We start from the raw sequence: 17624 nt of genomic DNA, 5'->3' as shown, positions 1-17624 counted from the left end.
TGCAAGCCTGAAAGCTTCCTTCCCCCAAGTGTTTGCATCTGTAGCACTTCACCGGGTGAACCTGGCACGCAGAGGAGCCCGGAGAGCATCACCACGGCCGTGCCATCAGTGACATCTCGACCGTCCCTTACCTCCTGAGCTCACTTTTGAACCTTGAAATCGGGTGTCCCTCGAGGTGGCTGTGACATCTGCCAAAGCTGAAATATCCTCAAGGAGTTAAAGCCTGCCCGGGCCACCCAGTGCCTGCTTTTGGTGCCAGCAGGTGGGCTCCGTGCGGGCAGGGTGGCAGCTCTCCTGCGTGCTCCTGCCGTTTCTGTGCTTCTGGGGGGTAAAAGGAGAAGGGTTTGGGGTTAAATCTCTGCTCTGAGCAGGTGGAAAGACTGCACCAGGGTTTGAGTGATAAGAGGTAACTGGCTGTGGCTCCTGCATCAACCTTGGAAGGATTTCCAGCAGCGGAATGAAGACTGAGTCAGTAAGGAGAAGACCTGGCTTGGTCCTGGGACAGAGACTTCCAGCTTCCCCACTCAGCCTCTCCACGCTCAGGATTTCTAAATAACATCCAGGTGACGACAGGAGAACCTCGCTCTTCGCTTTGCAGTTCCCTGGCAGCTTTTTCACCCGCGCAAATAAAAGCGAAGGGAAACAAACGAGGCAAAACACCGAGGAAACCACGCGGGCAGCCCACGCGAATGGTAATGAGATGCACCCAAGAACGATTCAGATCCCGCTGTGCTTTTCCCTGCGCTCAGGAGCCGGTGTGCTGCTGGTTTCTGGTGGCTTCAGGGCACTTCCCTGTGCTCCTCATCCCAATTTTGGCGTAGCAGTGTGCCCAGCCCGATGCTGAATGACTGAGGTGTGTGGTTTCAGCAGCTCCGAAGCTGGCTGAATGCCTTCATGTGGCTCAGAGCAGGGCACGGATTGGGGAAAGGGGACCAGGAGTCATTTCTCTTCTTTCTTGTCTGGTTTTAATCCAGAAAACAAAGTGTTTGGACAGCCAGACCCACTTAAGATGTATTTCAGAAGGCTGCCGGCGCTGCGTAGAGAAAGCACAAAGCCCCAACCTGCGAGCTGATTAAACTCTGGAGCAGCTTGCACTCAAAACAGCCGCAGATCCTCTATTGCAGCAATTAAATTATCCATTTCCCTTGCAGAAACTTACTTAAAGCCCCCCAGGACTGCAGCCTGGGCCAGGAAAGCCTACGTGTATGTGCTTTCCAAAGGCCATGGGTCCAAGCAACCCCTGAAAAGGGTTCGTGGAAGACAGAAAGCTCCGTGGGGACAAACACTTGTTGGTAGGAGTGTTTTTTGGATCAGGATCATCCGGTTGTGTTGTTCTGAGCCCGTGTGGCAGCTCTCCCCTTGCCCCAGGAATGCCTGCCTGGTTTTTGGTTCAGTTTGGGGACCCCCAGGGTTTTTCAGAGGGTGCTGGCATCATGCCTGGAGCACAGCCTCCAATATTATAGGATGGACAGACCCGTGGGTGCATAGGCTACATCATACTCTTCCCAAAACGGTATTTCCATAACCTGTGCTCATGTCCTCAGAATTAATAACCCAAACTTCTGACTTTTCCTTCTCTTCCGTGGCGCACGGCTCCTTCGGCGACGAGCCATGGCTGGAAAAGCCCTGCAGGGCTTTGCTTTCTCCTCTTCCTCCGGGCTTGTGTGTGCTTGGAGGCATTTACGAGCAATTTGCCTGGGTTCACTGCCAGCGCCAGCTCCCGTGGCTTTCGGCAGTGACTAATCCTTTCCCTCAGCTTTGTTACGGGGTAAGTAGCTAGCTTTGATCTCTGCAGCCGGTTCTAGTGGCGTCGTGTCCTTTTCTGCTGGCTTGGTGGCCGGCTGAGGAAGCTTGTTCACTTGAGCTGCTTGCCTGAAAAGGAAGCATCTTTGGAAAATTTCAAATCCAGCAGCACCGCCGCTGAAATCTGCAGACCTGCCCCCTGAAATGGCACTGGGTAAGCGGGAGAAGCCTTGGGGGAGATGCTGTCAGGACTTTCCCTTCTGTTTGAGCAGCGTCTGTACAGCTGTCCTGTGCCGAGCCCGCTGCTGAAAGACTTGATGCCTTCGATTTGCTGCCAGAAATCCTCAAATTTGCCCTGGGATGTCCACGGCAGGAGCACGGGGAGCTCCCAGGTGCTGTTTTTAGCTCGGAGGATGAGGAGTAGAGCCCTGTACGGGGCGGCTGTGGCTTGCCACGTCTGCAGCATCGGCGTCTGCGCTTGTCCTGCGACTTCGTGCTTGTTTTTTTGGGAAGAGCAGAGCCAACTTTGCAAACTCAGCTGGGGCACCAGCAGCTCGTGGACACCGGTAACTCGATTATACTGGGGTGGTGTGCGTGGTCCTGCGCCAGGACCAGGGGGAGCTTGCATCAGAGGGGAATAAAACCCCGTGGGTTTGACAGGACCCAGCCAGCACAGCACCTTCAGCAGCAGCACAGCAAAGGTACACGAATTACAAAATCTCTCCGTGAGAGCAGTTTTCAGAGGCAGGACAACACCGCCAAATATTCCTGTGCTGCTGCCGGGTTCGTAGCACCACCTGCTGCCTGCGGAGCCCCGCGAGCTGCCTTGCTTCTCCCACCCCTCGGAGCTTGCTGCCTCTCTGCGTAGTTTTTGCAGCAGATTTGCTGCTCGGTTTACCTGTGCTGCTAAAACCCAGATGCTTGTCCCTGCGGGACAATATTAACTCCCACCCCCTTGCAGTCCGCCTCTGCTGTTTAAGCAGCAAATTAATCCATGCTGGGGAAGAAGTTGGGGGCAGAACTGAGTGTGTAGGTATTTTCTCTCCTTTTTTTTGCCTTCCGTTTTCACCTTCTCTGCCTTTTCTGGGGCTGTAACGTCTGGATACAAGGGCAGAGAAAGAGATGAGGGGCAAGGGAGAGGTTTTCATCACTCCGCTTGTTCCCTCGTGTCTGATGAAGCTCAGAGATGCCTCCCCAAACTCATTGGGATCGATCGGCAGCGACCTTGCAGCTCGCAGGTAGATGATAACTTACTCCCAAGCTGGTGGTGGCACAGCAGCCACAAAATTGTTCATCTCCTGGACGCTTTTACCCCTTTTCCCACAAGGAATCTCTCCCTTCTGTCTGATGGATGATGCTTCCTCACCTCTCTAGAAATCAAATCCTGGATTCTCCTCCTCCAGAGCTGATAAATATGGGACAAAGACCATAAACAGCACACGGGGGCATGCTGGAAATGAGCTGGAGAGAAACTGAGGCACAGAGAGCAGAAAATGATTCCTGCCCACTGAAGCATGAAGTTGTATGTCTCCCTGTGAGCTCACAGAAACGCTGTAGAAAGCTGTTTTTGCCTATTCCCAGATTTTATTAGCAGTAGAAAGATGGGAAATCTGGTGAAGCCGTTCTCGGGCCTCCCAGATAACATTTTTCAGATCAAAATTGTTCAGCAAACGTCTTTGGGTGTCTGGACGCTTATCTGAATTGCAGTCTGATTTTTTTTTGAGGTCCGTGCAGGAAAAGTAAATGGGTTTTTGTGCTCAGCGCTGAATTTTTAAAGCATCCTGGACAGGGCTGGTGGAAACAGGTGGAAAGATTTTATTAAAAGGTATTGGTTTTAATTATGCCTAATCAATGTGAACTTTGTAATTGCTAGCACATGGCCATCCTTAATTCCCAGCCCATGCTGCAGGAGGTGCTCTTGGTAGTCCCCACTCATCCCAACCATCTATTTCGGAGCCTCTCACTGAAAGCATTTGTTCCCCCTTGATTTTATTTAATGTTTTAATTGAATAGCAGGAGAAGCTTAAACAGATCACCCTGAATTAAGAGTCTGAGAGCAAGAGGAGCTCTGAAGAACAGGACATTGCCCTGGCTCTGCCTGGAAGCCCTGGGACGTGCAGCAGGTGAACCTGTGAGCAAAGGGAAGATCTTCCCAACCTGCCTTTCCCCTTTATTTGACCACATTCAGGGCAATATCCCGCCCGCTCTCTGATATCCGAGCTGATGGAAATTGCTTTTCTGCATAAGCCGTGCTCATCCTGGAGAAAAATGAGAGATAAGATGCTGATTGCAGAACCGTGGCATGGATTTGCTGGGTCTTTTCTTCTAACCTTACAGAAAAGAGCTCTCATCGCTAGGTAACGGGGTTGAGGACAGGCTTGCTGGCACAAAGCTGTCGCCGTTTCAGCCAGCCCAGACCCATCAGAACTTTCCCAGTGAGATCTCAACTCTCTAAATCTCTGATGTCCTTGGAAAACTTTTAGTCTGGCATGAACCTGGCAGCTGAAAGTGGGTGTGCAGGTCTGAGTGCTCTTCATGCTCGCTGCTCCTGGCACCACAACCATTTCTTCTCTGCCCCCTTCTCCTCAAAAAATAACCTGCCCGTGGAGTTGATGCCATTGTGGTTTTGCTTCCACACTGAATTTCCTTCCAGCTTTTTCACTAAGTGCTCTGCGAGTTGTGAATTGTCTTTCCCCACCTCCTCCCTCCACGAACAGAGAAATAATGTTCGTTTTGATGCCTCCTGCCCCCAAACGTGAACATCTGCACCAGAGCATCTAGGATGGGCCACAGCAGCTGAACATCCTCGAGCATCATTAGACGTAACGTGCTCAAGCTGCTGAGCCACGCCGAATTTAACCAGTTTTAAAATAATTACACCTGCTTTGCCGGGCGTTTCGTTTCGCTTTCGTCATGGAAATCCTGCTTGACAGATGCCTCGTAGACAGCGAGGGAACCTGCAGAAGAAGTAATCGTGCAGCACCGTACTGACGGAAGGCTCTGTTAATTAAAGCAGCCAGGCTATCAGCCGGAGAGCAGCGTGTGGAAAGATGAGCTCTGCCCCAGTGAATGGGAAAAAAAGTATTTCCAGTAATCCCCTGGGACGGCATCCCTTGGGTTGCCGGCACTTTCCTCTTCCCCTTGAGATGTTCTCACTCTCCAATGTGTGTTTCTCTGTTTTTCAAGTGGACATTTGTGTGTTTTCTTCCCTTTATTGCTGGCGACCTGCTATGGCACAGCAGCTGATGGCTTGGCAAGGAGAGGCTACCTCAAGGGTGCTCCTAAACTGCCGGGCTAATTTGTTACACGCTCTCCGTCTTGCAGATGAGATGTGACAGCCTCTCTCAGATCCCTCCCCCAGCTCTCAGTCCATTTGCTGCCAGACTTCTCGGCGCAGTCCCAGGGACCAGCAATTCTTTTCCAATGAATTTAGAAGCACGTGAGTTCGCCAGCAGGGTTTTCTCCAGAGAGAAGGGCTGAGAGAGATCTGGACTTTGGTACTTTAAAAGTTTTGGGCTTTTGCTTGCTTGCTTTAATAAGGACAAGACTTTATAGTGTGTGCATCTTCCTTTTGCTCCAGTATGGCTCCTCCAACGAAGACTAAGGTTGGTATTGAGGTTGTACCTGGCCCTGAACATCTCCCTACACATCTGTGCTGAGTGCTCCATCCACGTAGTGCAGCTGGGAAGGCGAGGCAGGAACACTGAATATTTTTCCCCAGATCAGGTCAGGCTTTCCCAGGGAGCTGGCAGATCCAAACTGCTAACTCCTAGGGGTCAAACTGGGCTTAAAACTGGCGCAGAGGGATGGTTCGGCTCGCTGGCAGCGTGCACATCATCTCCTAAGCTGCTATTATCTAACCAGCCTGGGTCTCCCTGCAGAAAGCTGGATACAGGGCGCACGTGGCCTCCTTCAAGGGGTTCCTGCAGGAGCTGCGGGCAGCAGGAGAGGCACAAACCCTCACAGCAGCTGTCAGCACCTGGTAAGAAGCTGATTTTGCAATCCAGTTAAACACCACCACTTTCAAATTGCAGCAGACACCTGGCAGAGAGCTGGTACAGCAGATAGATATTTATTTGTTTGCCTTGCTGTCTTACCAAAGACAACTGGTTGCGTTTCTGTGCCCCTAATTTGCTAAATCAGGGTGCAGATGCTCCTGCTGCCGTCCCCGGTCTCCCCAGCATGTTCTGTGATCTCCTAAGCAGAATAAATTCACCTGAATTTCCTGCCTTGAATACCAAGAGGGGATTTGCCAGGTGGAAGCAGGTTTGTGACTTCTGCCTGGCTCAGAAGAGCACTGATAAAGAAACACTTCACTTCCATGCCTTTGGATATTCCCCTTTTAATTGCAAAGAAATAATAGCCAGGGGAGAATACCTATGAGGTATGACAGCATGTTGTCCCAAGGATGTTCTTCAAAGCCAAATAATTGCAAATAATTATAAATAAATCTAGGTGGACAACCAATGCTCATCTTTAATTGCACAGCCACTAACAGGGATACGCAGGGAAAATAAAAATAAGTGAGGATCTGGATCTCTTTAATGTTAAAATAAGTACGCCTCTCCCTTAGCTTCCTCCGAACCGAGTGACAGCTGCACCCCTATGAAAATGAATAAATAATGGGTTTTATTTGTATCTCAAGCTGTTTTCTCAGCTCGGAGATGAGCAGCCCACGGATACCACTCGCGTGGTTTAAAGAGAGCCCAAGCGTTGGCACAGATGATGTCCATGGACACCATATCGGTTTTAAAAAGGGATTTCTACTAGTACCTTCCTGTGTGGTTTTGTTCTCACGGGGGGATAATTTACGTCTGGTTTTATGTTGCATTATTTAATTATGCCTATTTTAAAAATGCATCTGTTTTGCCAATTTACGTGCACTGCACGCGGCCTTTGGGTAGCTTTGCAGCTAAATTCCCCTCCAGTGAAACTCACTCATTCCTCTGGAGATGATTTTTAAAATAGTCCCTGAGATCTTTTCATCCAAAGCTTGAAAACACCTCCGAATTGAAGGCAGCAAAGCCTGGAGCCTGGGAGTTGGGCTTGGCAGGAGGAGATAGTTCTGTGTGGGCAGGACAGAGCCTAGGGGCTTGTGGTGTTGTGCTTTCAGGAGGCTTTCAATGCTGCAGGAGATGTGTGGTGGTGGCTGTGGAGATGCTGGTGGCTTCATTGGCTTCTTCACGGAAGGCTTGGGAGCTCGTCCAGCAGACAGGACACATCTGTGAGGTCTTGGGACCGGCCTCTGCCCTTTGTTGTATTACATGGGGGAAGATGACCGGGAGCTCGAGAGAAATTGGGATCAAAGTCATCATTATGAGGGTGAACTTCAGGTGTGTGGCTTCTACACGGAGTCTCTCCTGATCCCAAATTCCAAAATTCCTGCAATAGCCAGGGAAATTTGTGGTGCTGCATCCCTCTTCGTTTCTGGCTGGTCAGTGCAAACCTGTCCTCACATCTGCGCTCCTGAAAAAGCTGTGGAGATGGTGCTGCTCCTAGGACAGGCAGGCTGGCTGCCTTCCTCCTCTGCATCCCTGGGCACAGCAGTGGAGAAGCAAGAGCCTGATCCAACACCTCCACTGCAGTGGGAGCAGGGGATGGAGCCAGACCAGGTAAAAAATTAATATTTATCCTGCCCACGTGTATGTGAATCCACACAGGCACGAGATCTGCTTGGGAAGAAAGCCCTTCCTGCCCTGTAAATAACCTGCCAGCTCAGCATTCGTGTGCTGTTGTGTCTGGTAGTCTGTAGGTCTTGAGGGCTGAGCTGGGCGTGTTGCTTCATCAGGGGATTATCCGGATTTTGTCTGACCTCTGAGCTGAAAATGAGTGGCCTGATTACAGAACAGTTTCAGGTAAGGGCAAAGGGATTCCCGGTGCCACTTGCTGTTCCTCCTCTGCTGCAATTCTGAGGTTCTGACCTTGCAAATCCCTCTGGCTCAGCCATACAAAGCAGAATGGTGTGTCCTCGGTTGGGCTCTTTGCCCCCAGATGCTACCATCGGGATAAAGTACATTTTTTAGAAGGGTTTGTCCATGGGTTCAGTCCCTGGGATGGCAGCAAGGCTGAGGCACAGCCCTTGAGCATCCTCCCTGCGCATTCAGTGCCTTCCTTCTCTGGATCTTACTGCAAACTTCAAGAGCTGGTGCCAAGAAGAGGATTGACAGGGCTGTAAATCTGCGTCGGCCCTAGAGGACTGTGCTGCCAGGACCACTCTGCTTCTCCCTTTTTCCCCGTGTCTTTGGGAACAGTGGAAGTGGATCCTTTTCCCGAGAACTCATTCTTTGGCTCCCCGAATTACTCAGCTCTCCTAAGGGTGCCCTTTTGGTTTTTTCCTGATGAAGACCTGACATGAGCAATGAGCTTCCCGCTTGCTTGCAGAGCTTGCTCTTTGCCCACAAATCAATCCGCTTCTCTAAGCGGAGCTGTCAGGATTTCTCCAAGGGCACAGACATTCTTCATGTTTTCGCCATCAAATTAGATGTGACGCTTAATTTAAGGCTTAGGCATAAAGCCTCACTAGACATTGCTGGAAGACACCGATTTTACTAAATTTTTGTATTTATGTATAAATATTCTGCATAAATAAAAAATACTGGTGTTGGTTGGGGCATTCTTGGTGGGCAGAAGACAGATTTATGCTTTCTTTTAGCTCTGTCCAACACTTTTAAGATCTTTTTGGCCAGCATGGCCATGAACAACGCCAGGAGCAAATGGATGTATTAAACAGGTTTGAGTTGAGTTTCGGGGTTTCGTGCTCCTTCAGTCAAAAGAAACTGGTGGAATGAAATCACCTCGCTTTGCTGAGAGGAGCAGAAGTCTGTAATATGGTGTGTGTTGTGCTGAGAAGCATTTTATGTCTTGTAGTTTTAAGACAAACTTCCTAAGTGTGTAAACTGCTGAGGTGATTTGGAGCTGGGAGCCACGGCAGCGACTTTGTACAGCACCACGCTTGGTAATACCACTGGTGGCAAAGGTGTTTAAGCAAAATTGACAAGAAAAGGCCAAAAATAACCAAGAAGTACAGAAGAAGCCAGAAGTACAAAATGTGAGGCAGGAGCGGCTGGGGTTTGTGTGAAGGTCCTAGCAGTGTTGCTGTGCTCTGTGGTTGGAGCCTCCCCGTTCCCTCCAGGGGAGGGTGGCTTTTTGGTGAATTTGTGTGCCTTTCTTTTAGCTGATGGGATTTTTTGAGCTCCCCAGTGCTAGGATCTCGCTGGGTGAAGGTTACTGGTGAGTAACTGGTGAGCCGGAGCTCAGCATTTCAGCGCGCCTCACACTTGCTGAGGGAACTTTGGTGGGTGCTCACCCAGCTCTTGGCTCACAACCCCTGAAAAATATGATCAAAAGCTGTTATTAACATGAGGGAAGGGCAGGAGAAACGGCCCTGGGTGAGAGATGGAGAGCTTTGTCTGGTTGAATAAGAACTGAAAGAGGGTTTGGTTATGGCGCCGCCCGGTCCTGTGTGGAAGAGGCCTGCTGAGGGAGCTGATGGCGGATCCCTCAGAGGAGCGAGTGGTTGGCCTTAGGTTGGACGTCCTGAGGGACATTCAGAGGAAGGATGGATTCCCCCATCTCCTGATGTCTTCAAAAGGGATTTCTTTCTGTCAGAGACACCTGAGGTGGCCACAGGTCGGGTCTGAGAAGGGGCTCCCATGAGCAGGGGCTCACATCGGCAACATGGCTGAACTCACAGCTCCCAACCCCACCAGCCATTTGCTGCTGGTTCTTCAGAAAGCATTTGGAGATCAACCAGTGCCAAGAAGTTTGATCTCCCAGTAATGTTGTCGAGATGTTTCTCAGCAGCTTTATGGCACCTCAGGCTGAGAATCTTCCAGAGAAGAGAAGCGATTTGAGGCCCTGCTCCACCGCCTGAGGAGGTCCCACAGGGTGACCAGGCCACCTCCTCTCGTCCATAAATCCCAGATTTTGGCAACATACCGTGCCTTGTGTACGTATAGAGGTGTGTATGGACACCACAGTGGCTGCCTGCTTTCTCCACACGCATGGCACGGGGAGGCTGAGCTGCTATTTCTGAAGGAGTGCATGGAGATACCCGTGGCCAAGGACGCGGCCCGACAAGGTGCCGTTCAGCTGTATTTTAGGTTTGTGATGAAGTCAGGAAAAATTGCTAAATCTCACTTAATGCCACGGGAGGGAGAGGATTGGACTTCTTTATACTTGGCTGGTGTAATAACCCTTCCTTTTTCACCTAGCCTAATAAGTTCCTGAGTGCATTTGTGCCCGTAATGGCCATTTCACGCCTGACAAATCTGGCGTTTTCCGAGGCCCATTGAAATGGAAAAACCTTCGAAGAGATAGGAATGTTTCAAGTCCCCGATTTGAGTACTCCTCCCCTTCCCCCTTGTAACCTGTTTTTACAAGATTAGCCACTTGTATTAAAGAAGAAAACCTTCCCAAAGGTTCACTTGTCTCTTTCTCAAGAGCTCTATTTCCCATCTAATAACGCGATGCCCTTGTTTCCCCAGCTCGGGATGCAGTGTGTGTGTTCGAGACCAAAACCCAGTCCTGCCTGAGGAAAAGGCACCGTGCTGAGCCGTCCCAGGAGGGCAGAGACAGGAGGAAGGTTTGGTCCCTTCTCGAATCGCTGCCTGCACGTCCCCGTTTGCTTTCCTGGTGCAGTCACCCAGGGGCAAGCGCAGGGATTTCCAGAAGCCACTGACTAGATGGCTGATGCCAATTAGCCGCATCCTAAAAGTGCTGTAAATTGGGACAGTTCCTTTGAAAACAAGGCATCAAAGGCAGGAGCTTTAAGTTGCTTCTAACTTTCGCTTGTGCTCACGTGGTGGATGTGCTTATTGAGTCTCGGAGGCATCTTGCTCCTCCGTAGCATCCTTCTCTTTAGGGAAGAGTTTCGTGCCAATGCACCAATCTCTCCACCCTCTGTGCTGCCCTCTTGCAGCTCCGGGGAGTGGAAATAATTTGCCATTTTGCAAATGTACAAGCTGAGTCTTTCCCGAGAAGCTGAATTGAGGACCCACAGCAAGTAGGAGGCTGCTAAATACAAAGCCGTGGACATTTCTCAGCGTGCTGATGGGGCAGAAAGGGTTTTCTGCTGCTCGGCCCCAATTCTTTCTCTTCTGTCCTCTATCCATGTGTCTTCAGCTGGTCCAGCGGGAGCGGTAGGCAGGACCTTGCCTGGAAAGCATTAAATGCATTTCTGATGGCCTGGGTCCAACTTCTGCTAATCCTCACGAGTCAGACACCCCTGGGCTTCAATGAGATCAGCCTCAGGGAGGAAATGCCACCGTACCAGCAGAGGCACGGCGTGCTGTGTGCTCTTAAGCAGGAGGATAAATTATGGATCGGCGCTGCTTTTAATAACTCTGCAGCCTTACCAGAGGGCAAGCCCAGCAACAGGAGGCGAAGCAGGCAGTCAGAAACTGGTTGTGGCCACAAGACTTCAGAAATGGAGCCTCTTTCAGAGGCACCGTGTTACACCCACGAGGGCCTGACACCCATTTTATGATGTCTCTGAGCTGGAGGGAGCACTGAGCAGGTCTGAATAGGGGCTGCTGTTTCTGGAGGGGCCCTGTACGTGTTCTGTCCCTCTGGAAGTGCTCGTTGTCCCCTCCAAGGTCTGGCTGGCTGCCCTGTAGATGAGCACCCACAGGGGTTTATTTGTGCGTAAGGCCGTCCAGTCCTTTTCTCTGCTTCAGCCCTGTCCCCCTCGGAGCAAGGATCCCAATGCTCCTGGTGGCCCATCAAGCAGCAGGGACCCCAGGGGAGGTTCAGGTTGGAAATGAGGAGACATTTCTGCTCAGAAAGAGCATCCAGGCATTGGGACGGGTTGCCCAGGGAGGTGGTGGAGTCCCCGTCCCTGGGGGTGTTCAAGGAGAGGTTGGACGTGGTGCTTGGGGACGTGGTTTGATGGTGACATTGGTGGTAGGGGGTGGTTGGACCAGATGGTCTTGGAGGGCTTTGCCAACCTTAATGATTCTGTGATTTTATGAAGGCTCAGCAGCAGCTTCATCCCAAAACATGGCTCCTGGCACCACATCGGTTTGCCAAAGAGCCCTTCCAGTCCGGCAAGCGACTGAGAGGGAGAGGGGGGAGAAATTCTTGCTCTGGCGTTGTCTCCACTTCACCTTCCCGTGCGGGCACTGCTCACACCTCATCCCTCCTGGGCTGGGAGCGCTGCCGGCACGGCTCTACCCTGATCCACCACCTCCTAGAGCTGCGCCATTCATTCCCCTTCCTGCAATAAATTGTGCTTTTGATGGCTCTCCAGCGAAACATTTTAATGCCTTCTCATCGAACGCTCCATTTTTTGCCCCCAGTTGTTCCTGCTGACAGCTGAAGGCGCCAACACGGGCTTTACACAGGAGTTTAATCGCTCCAGCTGTCACGCGGGTCCCCGCCACAAATATTTTCCCCCTGTTAATGGCTTTTTTATGTGACCAAACGTAATCTCATTTAACGGCGTTTCATGCCCGTGACGCCTTCTTCTTTTCACCAGGCTGGATTTTATTTTAAGAGGAGGCTGGCAGGACGGAGCAGCCCAGGGATCGGCATGCCCGTAGGTGTGCCGGGGCAGGTGAGACCTTTTCCATCTGCACACCGTGACGCTCGTGTTTGTCCCGTAGGTCGTACGCACGGAGAAGAACAGCCTGAACAACCGCTTCCTGCCGTGGGATGAGATCGAGACGGAGGCCATCCTGTCCATCGATGACGACGCTCACCTTCGCCACGACGAGATCATGTTTGGGTTCCGGTGAGTGGCCTCCAAGGGTGTAGCTTTCAACCCCACCTGGATGTTTTCTGCATCCCGGTGCTGCTCATGGCCCTGTGGTTAAAACGAGAGCCTGGCCGAGGGCTAGCACAGCCTTTCCTGGGGCTTTCCAGCTCGAGTTGTTGGAGGAGAAATGTGTGCTAATGAAGTGTTTAATGACTGCAGGTGGGCTGATTCCAGGTTGTCCAGGCAACCCTCCTGATTCTCGCACTTCCTAACCTTCACTCTCAGGCTTTTGCAATTCTGATAACCCTCCCGTAATGTTCTTGAGGGTGTGTTAAGAAGAAAACTGGAAAACAGATCCAAGAGGCTTCTGCGCTCCATCCTTCACGTTGCCAAGGCCAGGACTGTCACAGCCCTTGCAGGACTTGATTGCTTGGGCAAAGCATCCCGTTTGCTCCGTGTGATGCTGGGATGTGGCAGCTATCGCAGCATTTTTCTCTCCAGAAGATGAAAAAGAGAAACAGTGCACAGAAGAGGTTGCTCCCGTTCCCACCTCCTTCTGCTCCAGCACCTACAGCTTCCCTTAACTTTCCCCTGGCTTTTTGTCCCGAAAACACCAGGTTTTTGTGAAAGCAGGAGGTGGGAGAAGCGAGGAGGGGCGAGCAGTTCCTGCTCCAGCTTTTCAAAACATTGAGAGAAAGCTCAGCCAGCGAGCGAGGGCTGGGAGGATGGTGCCAGGGCCGCTGCTGGCAGCGTTAATTACTCCCTTTTCATTACCAGCTTATATTGGAGCTTCATTAATTTGACTCAAGGCCGTAACAACAACCCCATCCTTGCTCCTTGCTGTGTTAGGAAGCGTAATGAGCGCCCTTGGAAAGTTGGTGTCTGCAGCAGCCCTGCAGCCATCGCTTCTGAAGCTCTCAGCAGGCAAAGGAGCCGTGGCAGCTCTCCTCCACCTCAGGAAAAGAGAAAAAAAACACTCGCTGCCTCGTTCTGTGCCTGTGGTGAAGGGAAAACCCTCCCGAGTCCACCAGGCTCCCGCCTGGGACTTGTTTTTTGCAGTCCGGGCTCTCTGAGCTTGGGCACCGACACGTGAGGTCGGCTCAGATGCTCGCAGGGAAGCTGGCGGCCCCGCACGTGGAGGCTGGGTTGGTTTGCCAGGTTAGACACCGGGCTCTGACGTTTGTCTTAATGATTCCTGACAGCCTCACGGCTCTCCTGGGGGCTCTCACTTGAGGAGAGCGAGCTGCAGCTGGGAGCAGAATATTAACCGAGCCCGCTCTCTCTCACGCGAGCCTCACGGTTTAATTCCCTGGGGACCAGCAGCATTTTAGGGTGAAGGACAAAGATTTAGCAGAGTTTGGCGTCTTCCCTCTGAACACACCGGGCTCTTTAGCATCCCTGCAGCCTTCCTGAAGAGAGCTCCCTGTCACCTCTGCCTTAAGGAGGAGGAAACGGAGCTGTGGGGGAAGGCCCAGGGGGTTTAGGGGCAGGGGGTGGGTTACTCCCAGCCCAGAGCCATGGCTGCTCTGGACTTTTTATAAGAGGAAGCCAAAGTAGAGCCGGTGGTTTTGCATCTTGGTGGCTTTCCCCACCTCTTTCCCTGCCCTTTTTCACCTGAGCTCACCGTTTTCCGTGCTCTCTGTACCTCAGAAACTAATTTGGGGCCATCGGGCTTTTTTCGTTAGCTTTCCTTTAAACGTACAGAGCAACCTTTAGGAGTTAGAAGATCCCGTATGCGTGAGCCAGGAGCACTTCCCTCCCCTGCAAATCATAAACTGGAACAGCCCTCTGGAAGAGGCCCAACATAGGAAACCCAATTTGGTGGCACCCAGCATTGCTCTGCGCTCACAGCCCGTGGCTTTAAACCACATTTGCACATTTTAACGATGTTTAATCTTTTCTTTGTCCAAACTACGATGTATCTTGGCCATTCTTTGGACCAGAAAACCCCAATTATTTATTTTTTATATGCAGTTTTCCCCTAACTTGCAGCACCTCCGTGGGAGCAGATCCCTTGGCATCGAGGGCATGATCTCGCCCGGCTGCCCCTGGAGGTTTTCAGGCAGAGCTGTGCTGATCTCCAAGCTCCTCATCCGAGCTCTTGGTGTGTTTGCAGGGTGTGGAGAGAGGCGAGGGACCGCATCGTCGGCTTCCCGGGGCGCTACCACGCGTGGGACATCCCCCACCAGTCCTGGCTCTACAACTCCAACTACTCGTGTGAGCTCTCCATGGTGCTCACTGGTGCTGCCTTCTTCCATAAGGTGAGACGTCGCGGCCGCTCCTTCGTGGCCAGCCTGGAGCTCTCCTCTCCTTCCTAGAGGAACCAGAGCTTGTGTGTTTGTGATTTATTTGTTAAGAATTAGCTCTGATTTGATTGTTGGAAGGGAGCAGGGCGGAAAATGCCTCTGGGACACGCTCTTCTCTCTGTGAGAAGGAAGACAGAGGGCAAACAGATCTTGGGAAGGCAACGGGCCCTTTTCCTACAGTTTCCTGAGCTGTCCTGTGGAAAGGGGATCCGCCAGCTGCTGGCGACGTGCTGACTGTGCAGCAGCAAAGAGAGCGAGGTCTGAGGGGGCCGAGGCAGCGCGTGCTGCCCGGGATCCCCTCGAGCAACGCTTCCCCTTGTTCCTCTTGCAGTACTACGCCTACCTGTACTCCTACGTGATGCCGCAGGCCATCCGCGACATGGTGGACGAGTACATCAACTGCGAGGACATCGCCATGAACTTCCTCGTCTCCCACCTCACGAGAAAGCCTCCCATAAAGGTAGGGACTTTGTACTGTTATTTTTTTTACCCCTCCGTCCCCGAGGAGCTGTAGGGCCTGCTCAAAAGCTCAGCGCAGCCTCCAGAAGCGGCCAAGTCCTCACCGTGGCACGCGGGATGAATTTGGGGTTGGCTTACGGTGCCGCTCAGAGCAGGGGGTTTGCTGGGTCAGCAAAGGCCCCGCGGAGCAGCTGGAAGACAGATTTCCTTCCTCCCTTAGTGTACAGCATGACTAGAAAAGATTTCCTGGCTGATCTTGTGTGGCTTTGCCGAGACATTTATGAGTGGAAAGCCGTTGGTACGAAACCCCAACAGCCTGGCTGGGATCCCCCTGCCCCGTGCTAACAAACCAACGCCACAATTTGGGGCAGGAATTTCGGCTGTGAATCGTTCCTCTCTTTATCTCTGCTGGCAAACTGTGCCCCAAATGAATCATTTTAAACACAGCTGCAGTGACCGGCCCCCGGCCCTCTCTTGCAGGTGACCTCCCGCTGGACTTTCCGCTGCCCCGGCTGCCCCCAGGCGCTGTCCCACGACGATTCCCACTTCCACGAGCGGCACAAGTGCATCAACTTCTTCGTGAAGGTGTACGGCTACATGCCGCTGCTCTACACCCAGTTCCGCGTCGACTCGGTCCTCTTCAAGACCCGCCTGCCCCACGACAAGACGAAATGCTTCAAATTCATCTAAAAGCAGCAGGCAGCGGGCGGCCGGATGCCCCTCGGCTCGCCGAACTTCATCCCGAGGCGGGCGAGGGCGGAGGGGTGGCCTCTCAGCGGGGCTCCGAGGGCCAAAAGCCTTCTGCTGTTGACTCCGGCCTCCCTCCCGTGGAGGAAAAGGGACGGCCTGGGGTTGGGACAGGCACATTTTGCCCCCATCCTGCTCTCCCCCACGGCGACACGACCAGGCGGCGGGGCGCAGGATCTCCCGGCCCCTGCCAGGACGCTCCCTAGGATTGTACACTGAGGAATGGCGCCTTGGCTAGCGGACCCGCCCCCGGGCTAGCCAAGGACAACCATTCTTTTTAATTATAATTATTGTTATTTAAAATGAAAGTGTTTTAGATTTGCCGCGTGAGGCTTTTTTTTTTTTTTTTTCCCTTTTCCCACCCCTCTCTGGACCTGTCTGCGCTCTCGGGGGGCGCCGTGGCAAGGCCAGGTCGGCGGCGTTTGACTGCAAAGGTTTCTCCCCACGTCGAGGCAGCTCCGGTGATGCTGTCCCCGTCCTTCCTCCCTCTCTCCTCCTCCCCTCCTGCACACCACGGCCCGGCTCCCATCGCCCTGTGGCCACTACTGAGGACTTCCAGGTGTCACCCCGCTGATGAGCGCCCTGCCGAGCCTCCCGCAGCTCCACGAGGGCTGAGCAAGGACAAGGTTTGTCCTGGAGGGTCCTGAGCCGGCTCCCAACTCCACGCCGGGTCCCACACCGCAGCCACGGGGGCGTTCGGCTGCTGTGCTCTCATTCCTGGTGTCCTTTTTCCACCGCAGGTACCGCCAGGCCTCAAAAACAGGGTTTGAGGTTGGGAACGCTCCCCCTGCAGCGCGGCAGGGCTGCAGTGACCCAGCGTCGTGTGTTGGAGCAGGTTGTGGAGAGGCTTCGAGCCTGCTCTGGCCTTTCGGGGGTAGCAGTGGGGTATCAAGGCCCTTTTGGGGCCATCTCTTGGGATCGGCCACCCTCATGGGCAGCACTGAAGCGAGGTGCTGGCGCAGCCTGGGTTTGCTGGAGCTGGGGGCAGGCTGGAGTCCCCTCTCTGCCTCAATCCCTGGGGGTCTCAGTGTAACTGCCTTAAAACCTCGTCCTCTTTGGGCTGTGTTCGAAGGGTGACCCCACAAAGGCTTTGTTAACCCCGCAAAGGCTTCGTTAACCCCACAAAGGCTCTGGGCACATGGGGAGATGAAACCTCGTTGTCCCCAGCTCTCCTGGCCCCGTGTGCGGGCAGCAGGGGGATGTTGTCACCCACCCATGTCCCAAAGCAGGAGCAGGGCCGCTCCGTTGGCAGCTCCTGCACTCATTCCTCGGGTCTGCACCCTCCTCGTGTAGCCTGCACCACGTTTTGGGGCTCTGTGACCTGCCCAGCCCCGTTTCAGCCAGCTTGTTGAGCCCTCCCTGCCACAGGGGTACGGCTCTGCCCTTTGGGAAGGACGGAGGGGGTCCTGCCTTCACCAGCAGAGCGCGGTGACAAGGACGGAGATGTCTCCTCTCAGTCTGTGGTGTTTTCCTTCCCACTCCCTTTTTGTTTCAACATCAGGCCCTTCAAGCAGACCACGTGAAGGTTCCCAGTGTCTGTAAGGACACAACGGGGGGCTCAGCGAGGCCCCAAAACACCTCGGGGAGGGGCTCATCTTCTGCTCCTGCTCAGAGGGGAGAGCTGCACCAGCCTCAGCAGCCCTCGCCGTGGTCCCTGAGGAGCACGAAGCTCC

General features: G+C 52.9%; 1 protein-coding gene across 4 annotated transcripts in view; it reads left to right on the top strand.

Moving 5' to 3' along the window:
- EXTL3 (exostosin like glycosyltransferase 3) overlaps positions 1–16274 on the top strand; it is a 107483-nt gene extending 91209 nt beyond the window's left edge. For all 4 annotated transcript variants that reach the window (XM_084284727.1, XM_084284726.1, XM_084284728.1 and 1 more), the window contains 4 exons: positions 12348–12475; positions 14556–14700; positions 15077–15205; positions 15685–16274. In XM_084284727.1, coding sequence (XP_084140853.1) covers positions 12348–12475; positions 14556–14700; positions 15077–15205; positions 15685–15894 — 612 coding nt within the window. In that variant the 3' untranslated portion in view covers positions 15895–16274. The remainder of the gene's footprint in view (positions 1–12347; positions 12476–14555; positions 14701–15076; positions 15206–15684) is intronic.
- Positions 16275–17624: the final 1350 nt, after the last annotated feature.

Source organism: Netta rufina, assembly GCF_964035555.1.
Source record: "Netta rufina genome assembly, chromosome: 3".
Lineage (NCBI taxonomy): Eukaryota > Metazoa > Chordata > Aves > Anseriformes > Anatidae > Netta > Netta rufina.
The sequence above is the reverse complement of the archived record's forward strand: the minus strand, read 5'-3'. Positions and strand labels throughout refer to the sequence as shown.